A 24,512-nucleotide genomic window follows, 5' to 3' on the forward strand; every position below is an offset into this window, starting at 1 on the left:
TCTCCACGTGCCTCACAGTCCCACACCCTGGCCATATTCAGCTCCCAGGATACAGCACAGAACTGAGCTCTGTAGCATCTCAGGTGGGAAGGTCCTGGCGCACAGGACCTTCAGGCCAAACAGCATGAACCCTGTTTACACCATGAATCAACTGCTTTTGAAGGATCCCAACAAGGAAGACAGCTCTATTCAGTAATAAAGGTCTTCTTAATGACAGTCAGTCAAATGTGAATAAGTTATCTTTTTATTTTTCACAAATAAAAATGACAAGTGACGTGTAAAGGACATGACAGTAATACAATAGTAACAAAGTGATAGACTAGCTGTCTCATAGAGACAGAAGCCCTCGAAACATAGTATACTGATTTTAAGAAAGACTATTAAATAAATCTAGGAATAGTATACTCTAACTAAATCAACAAATCAAGGTTGAGCACATGTCAAACATCATCTAGAACCCATAAAGTGATACTAAAGGAAAAGGAAATCTGGAATTCCACACACAGGGCTCTTGATTGAAATCAGGGAGGCTCAAATCCTAAAACAAAACAACAACAACAACAAAGGGAAAAAAAAGGAAAAGAGGTTAAAAATCGCTCTCGTGAAGTTACACAGACACATTTCTGCCTTTTCCCCTTTGCAGGTAGGGATGCAGTGTGGGCCTTATGCATGCTAGGCAGCGCTCCACCTCTGAGCTAGCCCCTGGCTCATAGTAGACATCTGAACACTTTATCCAGTCAACACTTGTTTCCTTACTCTTTGAGTAGTTTTATATGCTATAAAAAAGGTCACAAGGTGCATGAGATGGCTCAGTGGATAAAAGTGTTTGCCAATAAGCCTGATGATGTGACTTCAATCTACAGAATGCACATGACAGTTAAGAATAAAATTCCTCAGGTATGCCATGGTAAGCACATGCATTCACTCACACACACACACACACACACACACGCACGCACGCACGCACGCACGCACGCACGCACGCACGCGAGGGGGGTCGGGGGAAGGAAGAGAAAATAAATGAGAAAAATAAAACATCTTATTTAGGACTACCTAAAGATTGGTCTTATTTTTAATTATGTGTTGATGATGGAGCAGGGTAGTGAGGGGAGTGCCTATGCAAATGCGCTGCTCTAGGTGTCCAGAAGAGGGTGTTGGAGACCCTGCAGCTGGAGGTACAGGCAGCTCTGAAGCCAAGCTGGACACTGGGAAGTGAACTCGAGTCCTATGGGAGAGTACCATGTGCTCTTTGAGAAAGGATTTAGAACCACGCGTGGTGGCTTATGCCTGCTACCCAGCCCTCAGGAAGCTGGGACAGGAGAATGAGGAGTTTGAGGCTAGTCTGAGCCACACAGTGAGTTTCAGGCCAGCCTGGACTATACAGCAAACATCTGGAAACTTTCAGAATAGCCAGTTTTGTATTTTGCAGAGATGGTCACTAACAATAAGATATACTCAATAACTGCAACGTGAGGAAAATAGTCTGCTTTATATTCTACTCACACATCACAAACACACAAAACAATGTCTCTTCCCTTCCACACCTTTAGAATAAGTCTCTGAGATGGAGTTCTGCGATGGTGATCTGGAATTCTAACATGCCTTCTTCAGCCTGTATGAGAACAGCTGGACAGCTGAAGGTGGGCTTTGATATGAAGTACAATACATGCCATCTACACACTTCATAACACAGAGAATGACTGTACCAGGAAATGGACTTCCCGACCTGCCCATGTCCTCTGTGAAGTTCTGAACAGCACTGGAAATGATTAACTAGACTAACACAGTAAATGGAGCAAGTCTTTGAGGCAGCAGATACTCAGCCAGAAGACTTCAACTCCTTTCAGTCTACCCAACAGGCCTATTAAAAGCTGAAACCGGTAACCTCATGGGTAGGCCCAATCTTTAACTTAGATTAAGTAAGTAAAAGCATTAAAAGTTTGGATGTTCCAGCTTTTGAATTTAGGGAAGAAGGAAAGAAGATTAAAAATCCTATCAGTACTGGATATGTTGGTACAGGCCCACAATCTTAGCACTTCGTAGGCACAAACACGAGGACCTGGAGTTTGAGGTCATGCCGGGCCACTCTATCTACTGATATCTAAAACCAAGAAACAGGATGTGATGGAGCTCGGCTGTGGAGCACTTGCATGGCATGTGCTAGGCCCTGGGTTCAATCCCCAGCACTGAAAAAAAGAAAAGAAACAAGGCCATCAACATTGAGTCTTGGATAGGGGAATCAGATCCACTCTCAGGAAAGCTGGCAGCAGTTGATGGCTGATGGGAGTCCTTGTCCCTAGCAGTGTGGTCACTGATGCTAAGCTCCTATCTCAGTAATTAGTGCCCCATCATGTGTCACAAAACAAAAGTAAAAAGACAGGATAATGGGAGAGAGACCTGTTTGGAGGAGGGAGCTGAATCAGTGGGGATGGGAAGTGAAATTGTCAAAAGATTAGTTTCTTAAACACACACACACACACACACACACACACACACACACACACACACACGCTTATCAAAACCAAACCAAGAATCAATCATAGCCAGAGAAATGGATAAGAGAAAGCACTTCACACAGAAGCACATATAGCACACCTCACCATAACCATCATATAATATTTCCATGGTTTTTTTTTCCTGTGCAAACCATAGTCACTGGAAACAAAGCCTCCTAGAATACTGCAGGCACTCGAGCAGTGTAAGAACACTTTCGATGGACTGGAGACACTCACGCACACGGACCCGAACTTTCAGACAAAGGTAAACAAGATCACATGAGCTCTCACACCTTCCCAGGCTCTTCCTGTCTCACAAGGCCACAAGAAACAGAGTTAAGGGGAGAGAGATAGGCATCACTTACTGTTCCTCTTTCAAACACTCATGGATACAACTGTGTTTTTCTAAATGTCTCATTAGTAACGCTGAGTCTCGTGAGTCTGGTTCCATAATAGTCTATAATGTAACTACTCCCATCCGAAGGGCCGACGATCTGGAAAAGATACAAAGTTCAGTTACTCTTTTTACAGAAGATATTTGAGTTTACCTGTGTTAGTAAGCAATAAAATTATTTCAGTTGCCCAACCCGACCCCCACAGAGAAAACAAAAACAAGTCTAAGAAAAAAGTAAAGCGGGTGAAGTAGAAAGAGGCTCCCAGGACAAAAAGAAATGCTGCAAGGTCGGGATTTCCATCTGAATTCTAAACTGCACACCCCTGTGCTTTGCTCCTGTTCTCCCTGCAGGCTGACAATGGCAGAACCATGCATTCCCACCTCAGCCTTTTCCAATACTCTTCTCCCCACAGCTGTTTACACATCAATCCCAGGGAAGGGCTTTCACAGATGTGTCTGTTGTTTATGATTATGGCTGGATAATGACTACATCCAAGTACATAAAATCTAGTCTGACTGTCTAGGCCAGGCTCCCAGAAGGAGATGAGATCCTGTGCCACTGACTATAGCTACCTAGAAGGCAAAGGGAAGACACTGAAAACATTCACACACTGGGGCTAGAGGGTTCAGCAGGTATGAACACTGACTGATCCACAGAAGACCCAAGTTTGGCTCCCAACATCCACACAGAGGCTCACAACCTCGTGTAACTCCAGTACTTAGAGATCGGATGCCCTCTTCAGGCCATAGGCACTGAATGCACATGATGCACAGACATACATGGAGGCAAAATAATCATACATATAAAATTATATATTTAAAAATATATTTATTTAAACAATACACATCATCTATCCACTGTTAACCACGTCAGTATAATTAACAAGATTCTACCGATTCTCATTTAAGACAGAAACCTCAAGGCCAGTGAGATGGCTCGGCGTGCACAGAGAAGCTTTTTACCAAGCCTGACAACTTAGTTTGATCTCTGGAACCTACATGGTGGAAGGAGAAAAGCAACTCCAGCAACTTGTCCTCTAACCTCTACACGGCATGTCCTCCACATATACAACTACTACTGTAGCCTTAATGGTAGTAAACAGGACTTTGCCAAGTTAGGAACGTTACAGGCATCGCTCCTCTGTAAAACTAATCTGCCTGGCACCAGGCTTCAGTAGACATGTTTCACTATTTTTCTGCCCTGTGTCTCCTCTTGTTGTGTCATTTCTCCAAGCAATATCTGGAAGGCAATCACCAAAGCCTACCCCAAACCTTACAATAACAGCTCCCTATATATAAAAACCTTACAATAACAGCTCCCATATATAAAAACCTTACAATAACAGCTCCCTATATATAAAAACCTTACAATAACAGCTCCCTATATATAAAAACTTCTGAGGATTTTTGGTTCCTGGAGGTTGATAGGCCAATCTGACACTAACTTATACAGAAGTTTGGTCTCAACTGTGGCTGTAAAATACCTGGCCCGGGCTGACCTTGGGTCATGAGAGTTTATCTCCCAAGTCCCAATGAGCAGCTGCCTCAGGTCCAAACACAGGGTGAAGACTACTGACAGAAGCCAGTGAGGCGGGATGCCCTGCTGGTGGTGTTTTGGCTCCGTACACTGGTATTCTCGACAGTTTATGGGACATGGAAATGGTTCAGGTGTAGGACACGGTGTCCTTGCAGTGCCACAGCACTAGAGCATCAGGACAGGCACAGGACAGCAGGGTGTGTGGCAGCAGCTTCATGCACATTTAAGCCTCAAGGCTCTGACAGTGCCAGTACGCATTCTGCAGAGGGATATATGGGAGCCTGCACTTCCACAGAATGGGAATGGCTCCGAATAAGGAGCCTGCACATGCGACTGACAGAAACCCCTGAGATCAGACTGTTAATAAAAAGATGCACTGCCGAGGGACCTCACACAATACAGTGCTTGGTGACAACCTTGCTGAACGTAGTTTCCCAAATCTGTCAGTAAGTTAGGGTTGGCTGTTGTTTCTAGGTGTTTAAGGCGGCATTGTATTTTAAGGGCATTTCTGATAGCTTATTAAAGGCTATTGGTCCTGGGAGTAGTGGGGAAGGTTCATGTGGGAAGAAATGACAGCCTGGCAAAAGGCTCTGGGCCTGCAGTGTGCTGGAACAGGTTCACTCCAAATGTCCAGTCAGCGTGTCTACCAATCAAGGTTGTGTCAGCCAGTTACAAATATCTCATTTTCCAGAACCTTCATATAAAGCCATTTAATATTCTGAGTAAAAACAAAATTATTACAGTTTGTGAAGTTTATTCCTTTCTTTATAAAGTAGATGACATTTAAATTTTGTGGTATTTATGTCTGTTGGATACATTTAAAAATTGATGTAACAGTTTTATTTAAACATGTCAATATTTAAAATTACATCCCATGCAACTATTTAAATTTATGATGGAAAACTTAAATGTCAATTTAAAAATATGCAGAGGGTACAGACTTAAAAATATTCTTCTAAGGGTTATACAACTGGAGTAAGGAAAAGCTGTCAAGAACACTTCTCATTTTAAAGTGATTTCAGAGCTGGGAGTTGTGATGCTAAACTGTAATCCTAGAACTTGAGAAATGGAGGCAGGGGATCACAAGTTCAAGGTCAACCTGAGCTACACAAAAAACTGCTTTACAAAAACAAACAAACAAACAGGGACTGAAGAGATGACTCGGAAGTTAAGAGCAGTTGTCATTCACACAGAGGACCTGGCTGTGATTGCCAGCACCTACATGGTGGCTTCACAACCACTCACAACATCAGTTCCCTTCTATCCTCGCCAAGAACCAGAAACACATGTGACAGAAACTATAAGTAAATCTAAATGATAAAAACAAAAGAAACTTAGTTAAAAATATAAATATAGTTCATTCAGCCCCAAGCTAAAAAGGCTTGCAACAGCAAGCACCTGCAGTCCCAGATACGTGAGGTGGGGGCTGAGGCAAGACTACACAGGGACTGAACTGATTGAACTAAGGAATTGAAGCCAGCCTGGGCTACACAAAGAGACTCCGTCTCATAAAAACAAAAACTCATCTCAACAAATAGTGCCTACACTATTCCAGGAAGGCACCAGACTCTCAACATTTATGTTGTCAGTGATAAGACACCATCCCACAAACAGGGAGCTGCCCCTAGTGGATTCAACTAGTACTTAGACAGCCAGCTGCTCATGTATGTCAGCTGCTGCTACGCATGTTGACTTAATTCCTAAAGATTAAATTAACTTGTCTGACATTTATGGATGCTGTGTATAAATTTAAGTAAAAACTAATGCATCTGTGACTTTTTTGTTGCTAGGGTCATGAGGAATTACTAGGAACATTAAGATAAGAGACTAGGTAATTAGAAGACAACATATTCTGGGACTTTATTAAGAGAACAAAAAAGTGAAGCTTAGCTAGTGGAAAGGGGCCAAATAACTCTGTGGAAACGTCTGGGAGTATATGATCAGACTGGAGCACAGTCTCTTGCTCTACTTTTCTTCCTGTATTATTTTTCCTGATAATTGCATTTACTCATTGAAGAAAAAATACACAAAAGTTAGAAATAAGGTGATAGATGATTGGGTGGCCTTTTTATATTAAGCATTTCTAACAAGCCCATGTGCAGGTGGTATAAGTACAGGTGCTTTACAGTATGTCAGCCGCTGACCTGTAGAAAGGCTGAGTGCTAGTCCCTCCCTCCTATATGAAGACGGCACTCACAATAGTTTACATGAATGTGGTTCAATGTTGTGTATAACTGAGAAATCACATTATAGAGCATTTATTTTCCCTTGAGTTATTAATGTTAGCACTTCAAAGTTCTTTGTCATACAAGCGGGTGAACAAGAGGGCCAACACAATCAAGAGTCACTTCTGGGTCAATGAGATGAGTCAGTGGATAAAATGCATTTGCTGCCTACCACATGGCCAGAGCTCTTTGGAGCCCACAATGGCAGGAGACCCAACTCCACAGAATTGTCCTCTGACCTCTACATGTCATATGTTCCTGCGCATGTACACACACACACACACACACACACACACACACACACACACACACACACTCATACACACCCAAATGTAAAATATTGAATTAAAAATTTAAATTAAGAACTTTCTATAACACACATTAATGTCTCCTAAGGACACAGCCATAAAGCTGGAAAAGTCAAGCCCAGCATTTTCTAACAGCCGCTCTAATAAAGAACTACAAACACGGTGAATTGGCAGACATTTATAGTTCTGGAAGACAAAAGCTGCAAGTTTCTGGAGTCAACTGGCATTCTCTAGCCAAGACTCACGCCGGATTAGGGTCCACATAGTAAACCAAGATGACGTCCCCATATCAAGATCTTTAGCTTGCCTGCATTACAAGTACCACTCACAGGCTCCTTTGGCCTGGCCACAGAGGTGCACTGCAGAGAACCTCTTGCTCTTTATCCTTGATGTGCATAGTCTAATTCTTGACAATACCCCACCACCACCTATGTACACTCATACCCACCGCACCCTCCCACTCATAGGCACCTGCACACACAACAGGCACACACTGGGCTGCCATGTGGTTTGGATCTATACTTATTCTTGGAAATGTGAAATTCTCTGAGTAAATATCTAAAGGAGCTGTAGAAACGGCTCAGCAGTTACAAGCAGTGGCTGGGTCTTCCGGTGGGTTCAGATTCAATTTCTAGCACCCATACAGTGGCTTGTAACACTTTGTAACTTCAGTGCAAGGCAATTCAACACTTGGTTTTGGCCTCTGTGGGCACAGGTATGCGTGCAAGCAGAACACTCATATACATAAAAATAAATGATTAAAAACTACTGCTCCAAATCTAATCTCGTAGCATTGTGCCACTCATCTCCTTAACTGGAAACTCTGCTTCTTATTATTTGTCTGTGCTCCAGGGGGATTTAAGTCAGGGACTCCTGCAGACTTGGCAGGCTTTCTACCAAGCAGTCTCTCCAGGCTTTTTACTTTACTTGGCTTCATTAACTGACACAGACCAACCTTGTACTCACTTGAGCCCAGGTAGGCCTTGACTTGCAATCTTCCTCACTCAGCTTCCCAAGCAGCCAGGACCTAGCTAAAATTACTATCATAGTTAAAGTAAACTATGATTTTAAGACATTTTCATGTTGCTGTTTAACACTTGAGTAAGCATTTTCAATCCCTAGTTCCACATTTGAGCAAACACACACATGGGGGGTGGGGGGTAACAGGATAGATTAGGTTAGGATGGATGGATGGATGGATGGATAGATAGATAGATAGATAGATAGATAGATGGATGACAGATAGATACTAACAGACAGACACACAGAGAGAGAGACACACACACAGAGTCCTGCTCCACTCTTACAGGCACACATCTAGTATACTTGAGTGTATATACAGTGATGGTTGCTCAGCATTACTGAATATAATTAATGCTTTTGAACTATCCATTAAGTAAGACAGTTTCACAACTTTGTTAAGTTTTTTTTACCACATACAAAAAGTTTATTTACCTGAATTTTATTAATGTGTCTGCAACTTATAAGTATATGATTTTATTACTATAAAACAAATTTTTCTTTGTGTATATTCAAGTGGCATTTCAATAAAAATAAATTAAATTAAAAAAAATGTAGTAGCTAAGTACTTTATTACCTAGACCTGAGCAACACATACAGACCCCAGTTAACAGACCGAATTGTTGATAGCAGGCTTCCTAGATAACCCAACTATTCTGAAAACTTAAAATGTCATAATCAACTCGGAAACAAAAAGAAGGGTTGGGAATATAGGTCAGTGGCAGAATATTTATAAATAAGAGTCACAAACAAATGGATACATAAGCTCTGTTTTTTCTTTTTCTCTTTTTGAGCAGAGTCTCACGTGGCCTAGATTGACCTAGAACTCTCAGGCCTCAATTTCTCAAGTGCTAAGATTAAACAAGTGTGCCTTTACACGAGTTGGGTTTTATTGTTTGTTTGTTTTGTTGACACAGGGTTTCACGGTGTAGCCCAGGCTGTTCCACACTCAGTATGTAGCCCTTTAGCCTCAGCTCAAGAGCACTTTGCCTCAACCCCTTGAGTACTGAGATCAGTCACGAGCCAACATACCTCTCTTACTACTTCTAACTTTCTCCATAAAAAGACTGCAAATATTAACACTGACAGAACAAAACACTTACCAGATCGAATCATCTCCAAGGGAGCTGCTACACTAGTGACAAATTAACTGTGTCAGCTGTCTACAGTCAGCCAACCACCATGTAGCTCTGTCAATCCTGACCCCTGGACAAGCTGAATTCTGGTGTGCCCACACTGACTTCTCTGCAAGTTTATTTTTTATATAAGTGAATTAGAACCATCTTATCAGGGTCACATTTTAATTAGGATCAGAATGTCTACTCAAGTATAAAATTTACAGATTTAAGCCACTTGACTTCATTGCTTTTGGCAACAGATCATTTTAATCTAAATGACTAATATAAATATTATTCTTTAAGTAGTGGCACTCACTAGGATGTCTTCCGAGGCAAGCACAGCTTAGGGATTAGTGAGACTTCCGCACAGGGTAAGTGAGCTGAAACCTACCTAATAAAGGCAGAGCAGGAGCAGCACACGTTATTAGTCACCCCGTTTCCCAGTGTATCACTCCCATAAATGACTCGAGGAGTCAGTGAATGACGCCAGAACAGTGGACAGACTTGATATTTAGGAGTCCTGTGCTTTTCTCACTGCTGTCCCACACTGAGCACCCCCGAGTAAGCTGGCCCCTGCTCCAGCACTGGCCGATTCAGGAGGGAGCATGTTCAGCTCTCCTTCAGTCAACAGAGTACAAGTCATGGCTGAGGTGCGGTCCAGGTAGCACTTCTGGAACGGGCTGCCTTTCCCCAAAGGGAACCATGGTTCTTGCATCATGGATATTCTAAGATAAATTGAAAAGCCTAGGATCTTTACCATTTTAGCCAAATTTTAAAAATTATTCAAAATGAATCAACATTTTCTGGTTGGCTGTTTTGAGACAAACTGTCCTGAACTTACTGTGTAACTCAGGCTGGTATCGAAGCGCTGCCTCAACACCCCCTACCCTCCCCAAGGGCTGGGATTACAGGAGAGCCAGCATCTGGGTCAAAAACCAAGCTCTCTTTATTTAAAGCCTTGGTTCCTAAGGAAATGTTCTGTTAAAAAGTGGAGCATATCACCAGACCTGTCTTGGGATAGCTAGATTCAAAGTCCTCTGGGAAAGAACTCAACTTATCACACTCGAGCACTCGTTCACCAAACCTGTGTGTCTAAATGAGAGCAGCAGACCCACTGGGGAGTTTGTTTATTTTTAGACTTCTGCTGTGTGGGTAGGGCTGGAGGGCAGGTGTGAGTACGTGGGCCGTAGCACATGTGCAGAAATCAAGAGGAAAACTTGTAGGAGTTGGTTTCTCCTCCGCCTCTAGAGGAGAAGCAAGATCAGTTCACAGCTAATATTCTCTCAAAAACAAACAAGGTGTGTTGGATTTTGGATACTTTAATTTGAACAACACCAACAAAACATAAATTCATTTCATCTTCATTTAAAATGAAAAGTCCATCCTCACATCTGCGTGCACAGAAGAAGCCTTTGGCTCTGCATGCCCTCCCCCTTCACATAGGTAGGACACAGGATGTCTGACTAGGCAATGCTAGGGTGTAAAGGCAGAAAAAGTCTAACTTTAAAACCAACCATTTTCCTTGTTTAACTTTTATCTTTGGTCCATATGCTGCCCCTCCTCACAGTACGCTGGTTGGCTTTAAAACAAGGCAATGCTACCAAGCAGCGAGAGCTGAAGGGCGGCCATGCTGAGTGAGAAGACAGAGCAGCACACAATGATGTAAGTACACACTGACACTCTCACTCAGGACACCAGGTGCCCCATACACACTTGCTGAAGTGCCATCTGCCAATAGTCATCCTCGCTTCTGACTGAAGAAGTTTCACAAGTAATCACAACCCATTCGGTATTTAACAGAAACAACTGGTGGCACCTTTAAGTGCGTATGGACAGTGTCTCATAAACTATCACCCACCACACCACTGTAGCATGAGAAGGAGGCTATCACGGAGAATAGAGAATCTGTGTGGATTTGGTTTTGCTTGAGGCTATCCCCATTACTAGAAACCACGCAGAGTACCCATACGTTCCTTTGTTCTACATCCAGTAAATAAGCTGGACTACAACTGCTGTCATTTGCACAGAATGCAATTCAGAGTGTCTATGCACTTCAGAAACAAAACCAAACCAAACCCTCGACTTCTGCCTGGAATACTGGTGCGTACAGCAGAGTCTCACCAACGTATCCTCTTCCCGTGACTGACGAGACGATCATGACTATCAGGCAAGTAAATAGTAAATCGGAGAAATCATCGCAACCCGCCTTAGAGACTCGTAAATCATAAAGACGTCAGAAAATTCTTCAGTAAGGAAGTCTCTAACGCACTTGAACCCGTATCCACAGTCATTTCTGAACATGGAGTCCCTTTTGAAATACACATGCTATGGGTTTTAAAGTCTGAGAAATGCTCACTGGAAGTGTAACCACTTAGGCCCAGCACCTGCAGAAGAGCTGTGAAGCATTTATTTCCTAATGTATCTGAGTGTCACACCCACCAGCAGCCCACCAAGCTCCTCACCGATCGTAAAGGCAGTCTGTGTTCCAGACTGAAACTAACTCACCTGCATTGAAATAAGGACGAAATCAATTAGGCTCCCAATTCCGCAAAATCCCACAGTGCAAAACTTTAACAAGCCTAGGAAAACATACAGAAAGTAGTTTACAGTCTAGAAAGCCTCATAAACACTTAAAATGACTCTAGTTTTCTACCAAACTATTGTATACTCTATAGTATGATGAGAAAAAGTATAATGTTAAAAAATCAAATCTCTGTATTTACAGGTTGTTATTAATGTTCTCAAGGGATGGATGGTACCGGGCTTTGTATGTTTAAGTGGGCAATTATATCTTATCAATTGGGTCAAAAAAAAAATCAAATCTCACCTAAAAAAAAAATACAAGAACATTTTAAAGGAGCTTCATGTACGTAAAATGTCACAAAATAATTTAATAATCCATATAACAACAAAATATTGGTAACTAAATATAAAACAATACACTCTTACAAAACTTAAGAAATATAAATGTTTACACGTCCACACACCAGGGCCAGGGAAGAGCTCCAGGTGCCTGGCCAGCAGCACAAGCAGAGCTGAAGAATACCTTTTAGTAGCAAAGCCCCTTATTGATCTGATGGGACAAAATACATCATGTGATGTAAGTTTTACCGAGCAGAGTAGAAAGTTCAAATCTATACTATTAAGCCACAAAATATGTCCAAGAAAAATAAAAAAAATCCAAAATTTGACTAGTAACTCAAATACATATAATTCATCCTAGACCTGTTAAAGTTTCTTTTTAATAGCTCTGTAGTCAAAATCAAGAGCAGTGGCACATATCTTTAATCCCAGCACTCAAGAGGCAGAGGCAGATGGGTCTCCACTAGTTTTCGGCCAGAGTTTCTGCATCAGCAGTTAAACACTTGCAGAAGAGCCAGGTTCAATTCCCAGCACCCACAGGGTGGTTCACAACTATTTGCAACTCTAGTTTCAGTGAATCTAATGCCCCCTTCTCCTTCTTGCGTTTTGCCCCCAGGGGAGGGGGTGTTGAGACTTGGTTTCTCTGTGTAGCCTTAGCTATCCTAGAACTGGTTCTGTTGACCAGGCTGGCTTTGAACTCAGAGATCTGCTTCCCCCGCCTCCCAAGTGCTGGGATTAAGGGTGTATGCCACTAATGCCCAGCTCTAACAACCTCTTTTAACCCCAAGGGCACCTGGTATACACACTGTACACATACATACATGCAGGAAAAAGTCACACACATAAATATGAATAAATAAATCTTAAAACCAATCCTTCTCAAATTACATCATGAAACAGAAAATAAAGGAATACTTCTGACTCTTTTTACAAAACTAGTATTACCCTGATATCAAAACAAAGATGCTCATTTTCTTCTCTTATTCAATACAATACTTTAAAAAGTCTTAAACCAATAAGACAAGAGAAAGAAGTAATGGGAACACAACAGAAAATGAAGATACCAAAGTATTCTTTCTTATAGAGCATAGGATTTTCTACATGAATGACCCTAAAGACTCTACCTAGAAAACTCTGAGAAAGTTTCAGGAAAGTAGCCGTCTACAAAATTAATACAGAACCAATTGTGGTGGCTCACACTGGAAGAAGGAGGAAGATCAAGAGTTCAAGGCCAGCCTGAGTTACACAAAATAATATAGAGTGTTAGACGTTGCCCAAGGAGGATGCTTGACTCTCATTTAGAAAGCAAAATAGACACCTGAAGCAGATGGAAGGGGACTGAGTAGGAGAAAATGTGGAGACAGGAATGGGGTAGAGATCAAGTGTGGGGAGCTGGGGAGGGCTGAGAGAGAGAACAGAAATGGCTCTGGAATGGGGAAGACTCTTGGGAGTCTTTTGGGGTAACCCTAGCTAAGATACCTAGCTGTGGAAGATATGGAGCCTGAAGAGGCTACCTTTCTATATAGCCAGGCAGGACCCCCAGTGGAGAGAGGGGACACCAACGCACCCACAAACCCATCAACCCAAAATATGTCCTGCTTACGGGAAGTGCAGGGATAAAAATGGAGCAGAGATTGAGGAAATGGCCAACCAATGACTGCCACAACTTCAGACCCATCCCATGAAAGAGAGCCAATCCCTGACAGGATTAATAACATTCTGCTATATTTACACACAGGAGCCTAGCATAGCTGTCTTCTGAGAGGCTTCATCCAGCAGCTGATGGAAACAGATGCAGAGACCACAGCCAAACATCAGGGGGAGCTCAGGGAGTCTTGTGGAAGAATGGGGGAGGAATGAGGGAGTTGGGATGGTCAAGAATACCATAAGACCTACAAAGTAAACTAACCTGGGCCCATAGTGGGCACCAACCAAAGAGTATGCATGGGCTGGAACTAGGCCCCTTACACATATGTAGCAGATGAGCAGCTTGTTCTTTATGTGGGTCCCCTAACCCTTGGAACAGGGGCTGTCTGACTGTGTTCCCTTTCCCTTAGCTGGACTTGCCTTGTCTGGCCTCAGAGGGAGAGGATATGACTACTCCTGCTGTGACTTGATTGCCACGGTGCGTGGGTACCCATTGGGGGGGGCGCTCCCCCTTTCTGAGAAGAGGAGGGGGGAATAGGAGAGGGGTGTAAGGGTGGGACAGGGAGGAAAGGAAGGAGAGGAGCTTTGATCAGACTATAAAGTAAATAAACACACTTATGGAGATAAAAATAAAAATTTTAAAATATAAGATAAAAAAGAAAAAATAAATGAGAAGCTTTCCTGTAGTCTATTAACAAACATGTTACGGGGAAAAAAATTCTCAATTTGCCTCAACAAAAAGTAAAATACCTTAAAATACACCTAACCAAGGGAGTATAAGATAAGTCTAATGAAGAGTTAAAACACTGAAGAGAAAAGGGAAACACTGCTAGGAGATACTAGAAGACAGAAAGACCTCCGTGCTCAGGCACTGAAGGAGGCTACCTTACCAAACGCCAAAGATTCCATGAAACTCCAAAAGCTCACTATGTGTCCTCCATGAGACACAGCTACAGCACTCCTGCGTTCTTACCCAAAGCCCTCAACGTCAACACACCTCAGAGATACTTGTACACCCACAGTACTGCAGCATCGTTCACAACAACCAAGTTATGGACCCAACCTAGAGATCACCAAAATCCAACCTGTCCTAAGAGGGGCTGCTTCTATTCTCAGGGCAATAATGGGGCAACAGTGACAGTGACTGGCAGATGACACTCTTTTGGAGAGAAATCACACACTCGTAAACACTTATCATATAGACACTGTGGCCCTAGCATAACACAGTGGTCAAGTGATAATCCAGAAGTGCATTTTCCAAAAGGAGACTGCCTTGGCTGGCTTGCAGAACTGCATACTATAAACTCAGAGAAAAATGTGCCTATGCAACTCACACAAGTCTTGTACCTGGAGAGACTTAAACCAAAGGCAAATGCTCACTTACCACAAACTCTATACAAGCCTCACAAGCATTTTCTTCTTTTCATTTTTGGGTGAAGGATACTCACCTAAGGCAGGATATCCGAGGTAAAATCGATCTGCTCCCAGCCATCCCAAAAAAAGAGATAGTGCAACTGCCACTTTGTATGAATAGCCATTCCTGCATAGAACCAGAACTCAGTGTCACAGCCATGCACTGCAAACAGGAGAACACTTTAGGACGCCAGTCTGTGAGTTATTATTTATTTATTTGTCCAGTGGCTCACACACCCGTTCATTCATTCGTCTTTTTGGAGGCTATGTAAGCAACACTATGCAGAGCTTTTAGTATACAATGAGTGCTAAGCACTGTACAGTGCTTAGTGAATAAAAGCAGCATAGACCTCCGTCCCTCAGAGACTTATGTATCAGTGGCAACAATACAAACATATTTAAAATCTAATTGTATAGTTCGTTAGAAAGTTACAGATGACAGGAAACAAGAAAAGGGAGAGCAGATGGTTACCAAATCCAGAATTCTAGTGTGTAGAGAAAGTCCAGAATGTTGGGGGCTACTTAATCTGAGTGAGTAAGTAGGATGCTGTGTCAGTCTCCGAGAGAGGCAGCAGTCAGGGCAAAGCAGTACACTGTATGGGCTGGGGGCGGACTCAGGCCTGCGCAGCAGAAGCATACGGAGGAAGAGCAAGAGCAGCGGCACCTGTGCTGCTGACCACCGCTGTCATGCCAACTTTCACTTCGAGGATTTAACACTGTGACAGGCTCTGCTTTACACTTTCAGATCCCGCGGTCGTTACACCAAAAACACATTGCAATGGAGTATTTGTCAACTAATGTCACAAGCATGTCATAGAACAAGCTCCACATTCAATGGCCTGCGTAACAAGCTATTATCCTCACACCTATACCGGCAGCCTGGCTGTGGTTCAATGCAGATCAACATGGCCGCACCTGCTTCGGCTGACTACCCTGGGCTGAGGTGCCCTGAGCTTCATCACAGCTACAGATTCCCTTTGAGTCAGTGAGATTTTCTAGGGTTCAGGCTGAAAACATGGCAGACACTTGTGGCAAGTTCTTTTCAGGATTATCTCATCAAAATACAAAAGGAAAGCTGACAAACACAACTCACAAACACTTAAGCCTTTTTATGTCTGCCACCCATTAACCTTAAGCCAAAGTAAGCAACAGAGCCAAGCCCCAAAGCAGTGAGACAGACGCTGTCCTGGTGGTGGAGTCTCGGGCTGAGAGCTCACTGACAACTCAAATCTGAGCATGAAGACAAAGCGTTTGATGGTTCTCGATGCTCAGGTGAGAAACAACAATGGCTGGTCAGAACAACAGCAAAACAAGCAAAACAACAATGGCTGGTCGGAACAACAGCAAAACAAGCAAAACAACAATGGCTGGTCAGAACAACAGCAAAACAAGCAAAACAACAATGGCTGGTCAGAACAACAGCAAAACAGTGCCGAGAGTGTCAGACTCTGGATATGGTAACTGTATGCACAATTTCTAATATTTTAAATTTAGGGCATTAGAAAAGAAGGAAAGAAGCAGTAATAGCACTCCAGATTTTACATTAAGCATTAGGAAGTTGAAGAAAGTTGAAGGAGGAAAATACAGATGGATGATTCTTGAAAGGGAAATGAAAATTAGGTTTGGACATGTGAATTTGAGAAATCTATGAGATCCCCAACAGGGCTGAATAAAAACCAGCTGAACATACAAGTTAAGTTATGAACACACAGGAAATACTTAGTGTCGTGAGGTTGAGGGTACATGGCTATAATCCCAGCAGTAGAAGACGGAAGCAAGGGAATCAAGACTCCAAGATGAACCCTGGCTGCACAGCAGGTATGAGGCCAAGAGAAGAAAGAAGTGAAGGAACTCAGCAGACACCGAGGAAGCAGAAGCAATCAGACTCTCAATGGAGATTAAGGGAAAAGGAGAGAATGACTCCAAAGCTTCTGACTGGCAGCTCTGTTTTATGGGTTTATTGTTTTGTTTGAGATAGGGTAGTAGCCTATCTAGGATAGTAGCCTCCACATAGTGCAGGCTAGCCTCAAACTTATGATCCCCCTGCTTCTGTCCACCAAGCACTAGAACAGTGCTTTAAGAAACAGAGTACAACAGGTGCCACTCATGAGACAAGTACCAGAGGGAAAATAAACTGTGTTCAGTTTTAGGGACCATAACAAAGATGATCACATATAAAGGGTGGATAGATCAAAGATAAAATCAGGGACTCTCTCAGGAAGCCTGAGCCTCATCTAGGGCATATACAACTGTGCCCCTCACCACCCCCAAACCTGACACTGCATACCCTTGCTTAAATCTTCTGCTTCATAAACAAAATACAGGACCAAGAATAGTGTTTGGGTATAGCAACAATCACAAAAAAGCTAAGGTGGCTGGAGATGGCTTGGCCTTCACTGCTGCCCAGAGGACCACAGTTCAGTTTCCCAGTACCCACATCAGGCAGCACACAACCATCTGTAATTCCAGCCCCAAGGGAGCCAATGCCTTCTTCTGGCCTCCACAGGCACTCACATCTCTCACACACTCACACATGAGAGAGAGAGAGAGAGAGAGAGAGAGAGAGAGAGAGAGAGAGAAGAGAAGAGAAGAAGAAGGAGGAGGAGGAGGAAGAGGAGGAAGAAGAAGAGGAGGAGGAGGAAGAGGAGGAGGAAGAGGAGGAAGAAGAGGAGGAGGAGGAAGAAGAGGAGGAGGAGGGAGGGAGGGAGGGAGGGAGGGAGGGAGGGAGGGAGGGAGGGAGAGAGAACCTAAGGCACGGTAAAAAAAAGGATTGAATTTATATGAGAAATTAAGAAAAGAAAGCATTTTAAAAGAAGGGAATAGCCAATGTCATAGAACAATTTTAATATACTGTACAAATTTAATATATAAATAATATTTGATAGAGAAGTAAGTATTGCTGGTAAATTCCAGTATGGCTCTACTCAGAAAGTTTAATAGTTGATGAGTACGTATTGTATAAACAATTATTCAAAAGTTTGTTGTGTAAAGGGAATGAAATACATCAACAAGAGTTATGTGTGCAAGTCATGCTGAAGACGGCCTGGAAGGGCAGAGACTCCTTGTTATTCAACAAACCATTTCTCATTTTCCAATCACCAGAACTGCAATAACTAGCTGGCCTTGCAAGTGAGTGCAGCTATAACTGTGTTTTGGTCAATGGAAAGAAGGCTGAAAATAAGGCTATTTCTGGACTTCATCCTTAAATATACTTGCAAAGGGCTCCCATCTGTGAGTGGAAAGGACTCTAGATTCCTCTAGAGAAAAGCCATGGAAATGCTGGGTCCTGCCTGGCTGTGTGGGACCACACCTGCTCAGACCGGAACCCAGAACTCCAAGGCAACCCAAACTAGACCACATCATTCATGAAAGAATAATTCTTACTGTGCTAAACTACTGAAATTTACACAATTTAGCCTGCTCCAGCTAACGCAGATAACCAGTATAAATAGTTGAATGGCTAAGTAATCAATAGATGTGGTTACTAGACTTCAGTTTCTGAAGACTACAGAGTAGCTATCCGTAATGCTGTGTAATGCTGAAATGGAATTTTAATTAAACATTAATATTATATAGTTTCAAAACTATGCCAGCAAGAGTAGGAAAAAAACCCATGTCAATGAGAAGGGAACCCCCAGCAAACAGAGTTTACCAGTGCGCCTATTCATAGCTGGCCTTTGCCACACACATACTGTGCATTCTGTTGAAGGGAATGGACACGGCAGGCCATGCTGGGTGTGCAGCTCTTACAGTGAAACTACTAATGCAATCCCATGTTCTGATACAATGCTCATCAAAAAAATGTATTTGGGATCTGTAGCTTTTACTGTGAGAGGGGAATAAATTGGCTAGGAGACTAGAGTGTCTGTTTTCCTTACTGATTTTATTATTAAAACTGACATCAGTGATTTATAACCATATTTAGCAAAGCTTGGTCTCTCTCAGTTTAATCTACCCTGAGACACTGTAATAAAATTCAGACTAACTTAAAACTAAGTATCAAGAATAGTTACTGTGACAGGCCAGCTGAGAGAGATGGGGTTCTCACAGATGTGTTTTTAGTTGTACTAAGAGCCATGAAATCTTTTTCACACCAGAATCTAATATTTTTTCTGTCATTTCTGATAGATAAGGTAGAAGTACCAACCTATAATTTAAAAATTGAATAAACAATACCTAAGTGCTAGGAAGCAATTTCTTTTAACAATTTTTACATCACTAATTCTTTCTAAGGATTCTGAAAAAAGTTGTAGAAAAATCCAAATATTATTTATTTCTTAAAGTGACTGCAGCCAAGCAACCAGAGCTTCCAGGGACTAAGCCACTACCTAAAGACTATACATGGACTGACCCTGGACTCTGACCTCATAGGTAGCAATGAATATCCTAGTAAGAGCACCAGTGGAAGGGGAAGCCCTGGGTCCTGCTAAGACTGAACCCCCAGTGAACTAGATTGTTGGGGGGAGGGCAGCAAGGGGGGGAGGATGGGGAGGGGGAACACCCATAAAGAAGGGGAGGGGGGAGGGGGATGTTTGCCCGGAAACCGGGAAAGGGAGTAACACTTGAAATGTATATAAGAAATACTCAAGTTAATAAAAAAAAAAAAGTGACTGCAAAATGTACCACCAAATAAAACACAACCATTTATATAGTTCTAATATACAGACAATTGCAGAAGTGAAAGAAGGTAGGAAAAGTAAACATGTCTTTAGTTCACAGCCGAAAAACTGAATGTAAGCTTTCTAATAGGAAAAAATAAAAGATTCTCTAAACAGAGACCATTCCTTTATTATCCCACACTCATCCAGCTTCTGAATTTTGCCTAATGCTATTGCCCATCTATTACAAAGAATGAAACCACTGTAGGACAGTTAATCCTGTCAACCTGACAGGATATAGAATTACTGAGGAGACACATCTCTGGCCATGTCTACAGAGGAGTTTCTAGGCTGGTTTGGAGTATGAAAACCCACCCTAAGTGTGGACAGCATATCCCACAGGCTGGGGTTCTGGAGTGAATAAAAAGACAGAGTAAACTGAGCCCAGCCTTCATTTCTCCCTGACTACCAACACAAGAAAGCAGCTGCCTCGAGCTCCTCCACTATGCTGTCCTCGCTATGACACCCTGTACCCTTCTTTGTAAGTTGCTTTTGTATGGTATTTTGTCACAGCAGTGAGAAAAGTAACTAACACAGTGTACAAACAATTAACAATACTGTTTCTTCTGATATAATATGTAAATACTCATTTGCGTTTATATTTTGAAAAAAAGTATGCATAACTCGGTTGGTAATATCAACTTACTTAACAGGGCCTGAGTCAATTTCTATTCTTTATTACCTCACAAGTTAGCCCAGCTCCTGGCTAATGAACTTAAAATAGATGGTTGTCTGACATTAGCAAGAAGATACATATGATACTTGCAGGACTTCCCATAACATCTCATTATTGTTCACTCCATGTAATCAAGATACTACATTTTAATTTTCAGTAATGTACTTACACATTTCGGCAAGATATGGGCTTGAGAAAACCAACTTCACTTCCAGTAAAATGTGTTTCATTACCACTCAAATCCTTACAAGTTATGTTGGGTGCTGGAAAACATTGAACTAAAGACAGAAAAGTGAATTTTTTTCAAGAATGGCAAAAGACAAAATAACCTATAATATTATAACAACTATCTCCCATTGTAACATCTGACAGAAGACTGTAGACAGGAAGTTAAAGAATTCCATTATATATATGAGATGCATTTGTATAGAAGAAAATATGATAACATTCTCTCTACACAATAATACAAATATGGCTATACTGTTTTAGATGTGTTCAAGACCCGTCTAGTTCATTCTCTTGCCTCTGATAACAAAAGAACTGTAAATATTACTGATTTTAAAAATTTTCATCTTTAAATAAAGGATACTTGAATTTTTGTTGGCAATCCATTTGATATTTATCAAGCTATTCCAACAGAATCTATGGTTTATATCTCCAGCTTTTATTAATTATTTATGATGGCTAATCGTGACTGTCAACTCTGTGCATACCTGCGGAATTATCTGAATGAAAGTTAACCTAGTTAGGGAAGACCCACCTAAGTGTGGATGGCATCACTTGTTAACAGGGATGGCAGACAGAATGTAAAGGAGAAAGTGCTGACACCAGCACTCATGCTGCTTCCTGACTACGGCGCAGTGTGTTCTGCTGCCTCTTGCCCCTGCCATCACACCTTTCCTGCCACCATAAACTGTGTCCCCTGAAACAGACTGGGAGCCAAAATAACCTTCTTTGTTTTAAACCAGGTATTTTGCCATAGCACAAGGTAAGTAACTGATGACTATTGTAGACAATGGCTTCCATACACGTACTTGTGTATGTATACAAGTATATTATACAGAATAATTACAGGATATATATTCTGGGTCTCGGTATAGTGTTATTTCAGCATTCAGCAATGTAAATCTGCACATATAACCCAAGACACAATATAAACAAGCAGCACAGACGTGACTTTGTGCCAGGTCAACCCTGTCCTAAAAGTAAAGCTTCTTCACAGCTTTATGGTGAAAAGAAGAATTCAGAAGCAAGGATGACCTTATCTGGGCTATTTTTGTCTCTTTCAGTCCTTGGCCTCCTTGTAGGTAAAAATAACACTAAGATCACCTACATCATAGGGCCATTGTGGTTAATATATAGAACTATGTACCACAAAGTCTATAGCATTAGTGTGTACTCAACACATTTTGTTTGTCTGTTTGAGACCAGGTCTCATGTATACCAGGCTGGCCTCTAACTCATTTGCATGTGGCAAAAGTTTACCTTGAAGTCCATCATCCCTCCAAGAACTGGGATTAAAGACATGTGATACCATGCCTATCTGAAGAAACATGTTCTTCAATATCTATGTGCATACATGCACACTCTAACTGAGATGAGTCCTCTCAGTGAACACCAACAGTAATAATATTTTTAGGATAGTTTAAGCAAATACTTACCTCTACATTTAGCATCAACAATCATGGGGTTTTTTTGGAAAATGCTAAAAATAGAATTTTGTGTAATAAAATACACACAGAGATCTGATGGTTTTATTGTGAAAGAAATATATTTTCTGTTTGGTTTGTAACTATTCTAAGGTTTCCAACAAATCAGTTTTTTGTTTTGTTCTGTTCTGTTTTGTTTTTCTGGGCAGAATAGTACATGAAAATTGTCCCCCCCCCCCCCAAAAAAAAACAAAACAAAAAAAACAAAAAACAAAAAAACCCCAAAAAACCTCTACGAGAGGCCTGTATTCACTGGACTCCTCACAGTTCAAACCAGACAATCCATAAACTTTACTTATTTAATACACTTTAAAATCTAAAGCAAGGTGACACGTAAGATAAAAGACACGAATTCAACTCAGTTGGGAACTATTACATAAAGTGAATGTGAAGAGGGGAAGTGAAGAAGTAATGGTATTGGGGTAGTACCCTGCAGGGACTATAGCTGAGACTGTTGTAGTTAGGCCAGAGCTTTACAGTTGTGACACAACTGAAAGACAGCACATCAGTTCACCTGTGAACCACGGTAGTGACCCGTTCTGACTCACAACGCACGGGGCACAGAGTATCAAAGCTTTCAATAAAAACTTCTACAAAACAATCGCTTTCACTATGATTCAAGACACACAGCAAGGTTTACACAGTGCTAAGGTATGCAAAGGCAAGGAATGTAGTCCTCGGTGAAGTCCTCGGCAGGCATGTGCAGGGCCCCGGACTGAATCTTCCAAGACAGAGCAAGGACAAGGGAGAGCACTAGCACTCTGTGTGGTGCACAGGCTGCCTCCAACTGTACTCCTGCCTCAGGCTTTGAGTGCTGGAACTTAAAGCACGGGTATCACAAATGGACTGAACAGTACATTTATTTGTCTTTTGCTCTTTCTTTCTTGGGACAGGACATTTGCAACCAAACTCAACATCCTTCTGCCTCAGGCTACAAGTGTTAGGACTGTGTGAGCCACCATGTCTGGCTTAGATCAATAATTCTTAATTGGGCTGACTGTGGTCCCCAGAAGACATCAGGTAATTCTTGGAGGCATTTTGTTATTATTCCTGGAGGACTGCTATTAGCATGGGGGATAGTGGCTGCACACAGTACTAGACACCCCACGGTGCACCACAGTCCCCCAGTAATGAAGTGTCCAATGATAACAAAGCCAACAAGGTAACAACACATGCATGCCTGCAACCCCCAGCCCTGAGGATGCAGAGGGAGGAAGATCAGAAGTTCAAAGTCATCCTCTTGGCTACACAGCAAGCTCAAGACCAGTCTCCGCTGCCTAGACCCTCTCTGGAATCCAAGCCCTTCTCGGGACTGACAGGCTTCGAACATTTTTGCTCTCATTATTCTTCCTAAATATTTTCTAAAGCTTCACATATCTGATATTTGAATTTTTCATTATGAATTTAAACAGCTGCAAAAATATGTAGTTCCAAGAATACTAAATACTACATTAAGATTACAATGCTATAGTACTCTAGAACAACAACAAAAAAACAAAAAAAATCCCCCCAAAACAGAAGAATTTGATGTTCATCATCATCTGACAACAGGCTTTTCTATACGTTTAAAAAAAAAAAAAAAACTTACTTCCATTTTAGGCAACAAAAAAAAAATACATATATACCTTAAAAATGGTACCTTATTTGGAAATAGGTTCTTGGTAGATTTATCAAGTTAAGATGATATTATTAGAGTAGGCCTTAACCTTCTATATAAAAATTGAAAATGGCCAGGTCTGGCGGCACACACCTTTAATTCCTAGCACTGGGGAGGATCTCTGTGAATTTAAGACCAGCCTGGTCTACACGATGAGGTCTAGGTCAGCCAAGGCTGACTGGAAAGACACGGTCTCAAAATAGGAGAAACTGGGTACATGAAGGGAGGATGTGAAGACACCCGGGGACATACATGGAGGTGGAGGCAAGGATTTAGTTAACACAAGTGCAAGACAGCGATGCCAAGAATCAGTGGCTACCATCAGTGATGGTACAGAAGAGGGAAAGGGAAAAAGGATTGTGCTCTAGAGCCAGAAAAGAGCAATGCTCTGTGAACAGTTTGATTTCAATGTCGGATTCCAAGCCCCAAGAGCCCACATAAAGAAGGGCAAAGTGCTACAAAACTGCCCTATGTTCTCACATGCTGTGACATGTGCATGTGCACTTACACACATTGTCTTAGAGTTTCTTTGCTGTGATAAAGACCATGACCAAAATCAACTCTGAAGGAAAGTGTCTATTTCAGCTTACGTTTCCACAGTACTCCATCACTAAGGGAAGCAACCTAGAGGCAGGAGCTGATCCAGAGACCATGGAAGAGGGCTAATTACTGCTGTTCCTCATGGCTTGCTCATCCTGCTTTCTTATAGCAGCCAGGACCAACATCCCTGGGGTAGCACAGTTCACAGTAAACTGGGCCTTCCACATCCATCATCAATCAAGAAAATTCACCA

At 42.0% G+C, this 24,512-nt stretch overlaps 1 protein-coding gene across 5 annotated transcripts in view; it reads right to left on the reverse strand.

Annotated features, from left to right (window-relative positions):
• Positions 1-221: 221 nt before the first annotated feature.
• Tm2d1 (TM2 domain containing 1) overlaps positions 222-24,512 on the reverse strand; it is a 41,341-nt gene continuing 17,050 nt past the window's right edge. For 3 of the 5 annotated variants that reach the window (XM_063287946.1, XM_063287944.1, XM_063287945.1), the window contains 5 exons: positions 20,523-20,631; positions 15,055-15,146; positions 11,603-11,676; positions 2,861-2,989; positions 227-538 (listed from right to left, as the gene is read on the reverse strand). In XM_063287946.1, the coding sequence (XP_063144016.1) occupies positions 2,879-2,989; positions 11,603-11,676; positions 15,055-15,146; positions 20,523-20,631 (386 nt within the window). In that variant the 3' untranslated portion in view covers positions 227-538; positions 2,861-2,878. Of the gene's footprint in view, positions 539-2,860; positions 2,990-11,602; positions 11,677-15,054; positions 15,147-20,522; positions 20,632-24,512 lie in introns of those variants that run through there. The other 2 variants (NM_001108670.2, XM_063287947.1) reach the window with 2 other exon arrangements.

The sequence above is a fragment of the Rattus norvegicus genome, chromosome 5, assembly GCF_036323735.1.
Source record: "Rattus norvegicus strain BN/NHsdMcwi chromosome 5, GRCr8, whole genome shotgun sequence".
In the NCBI taxonomy this organism is placed as follows: Eukaryota; Metazoa; Chordata; class Mammalia; order Rodentia; family Muridae; genus Rattus; species Rattus norvegicus.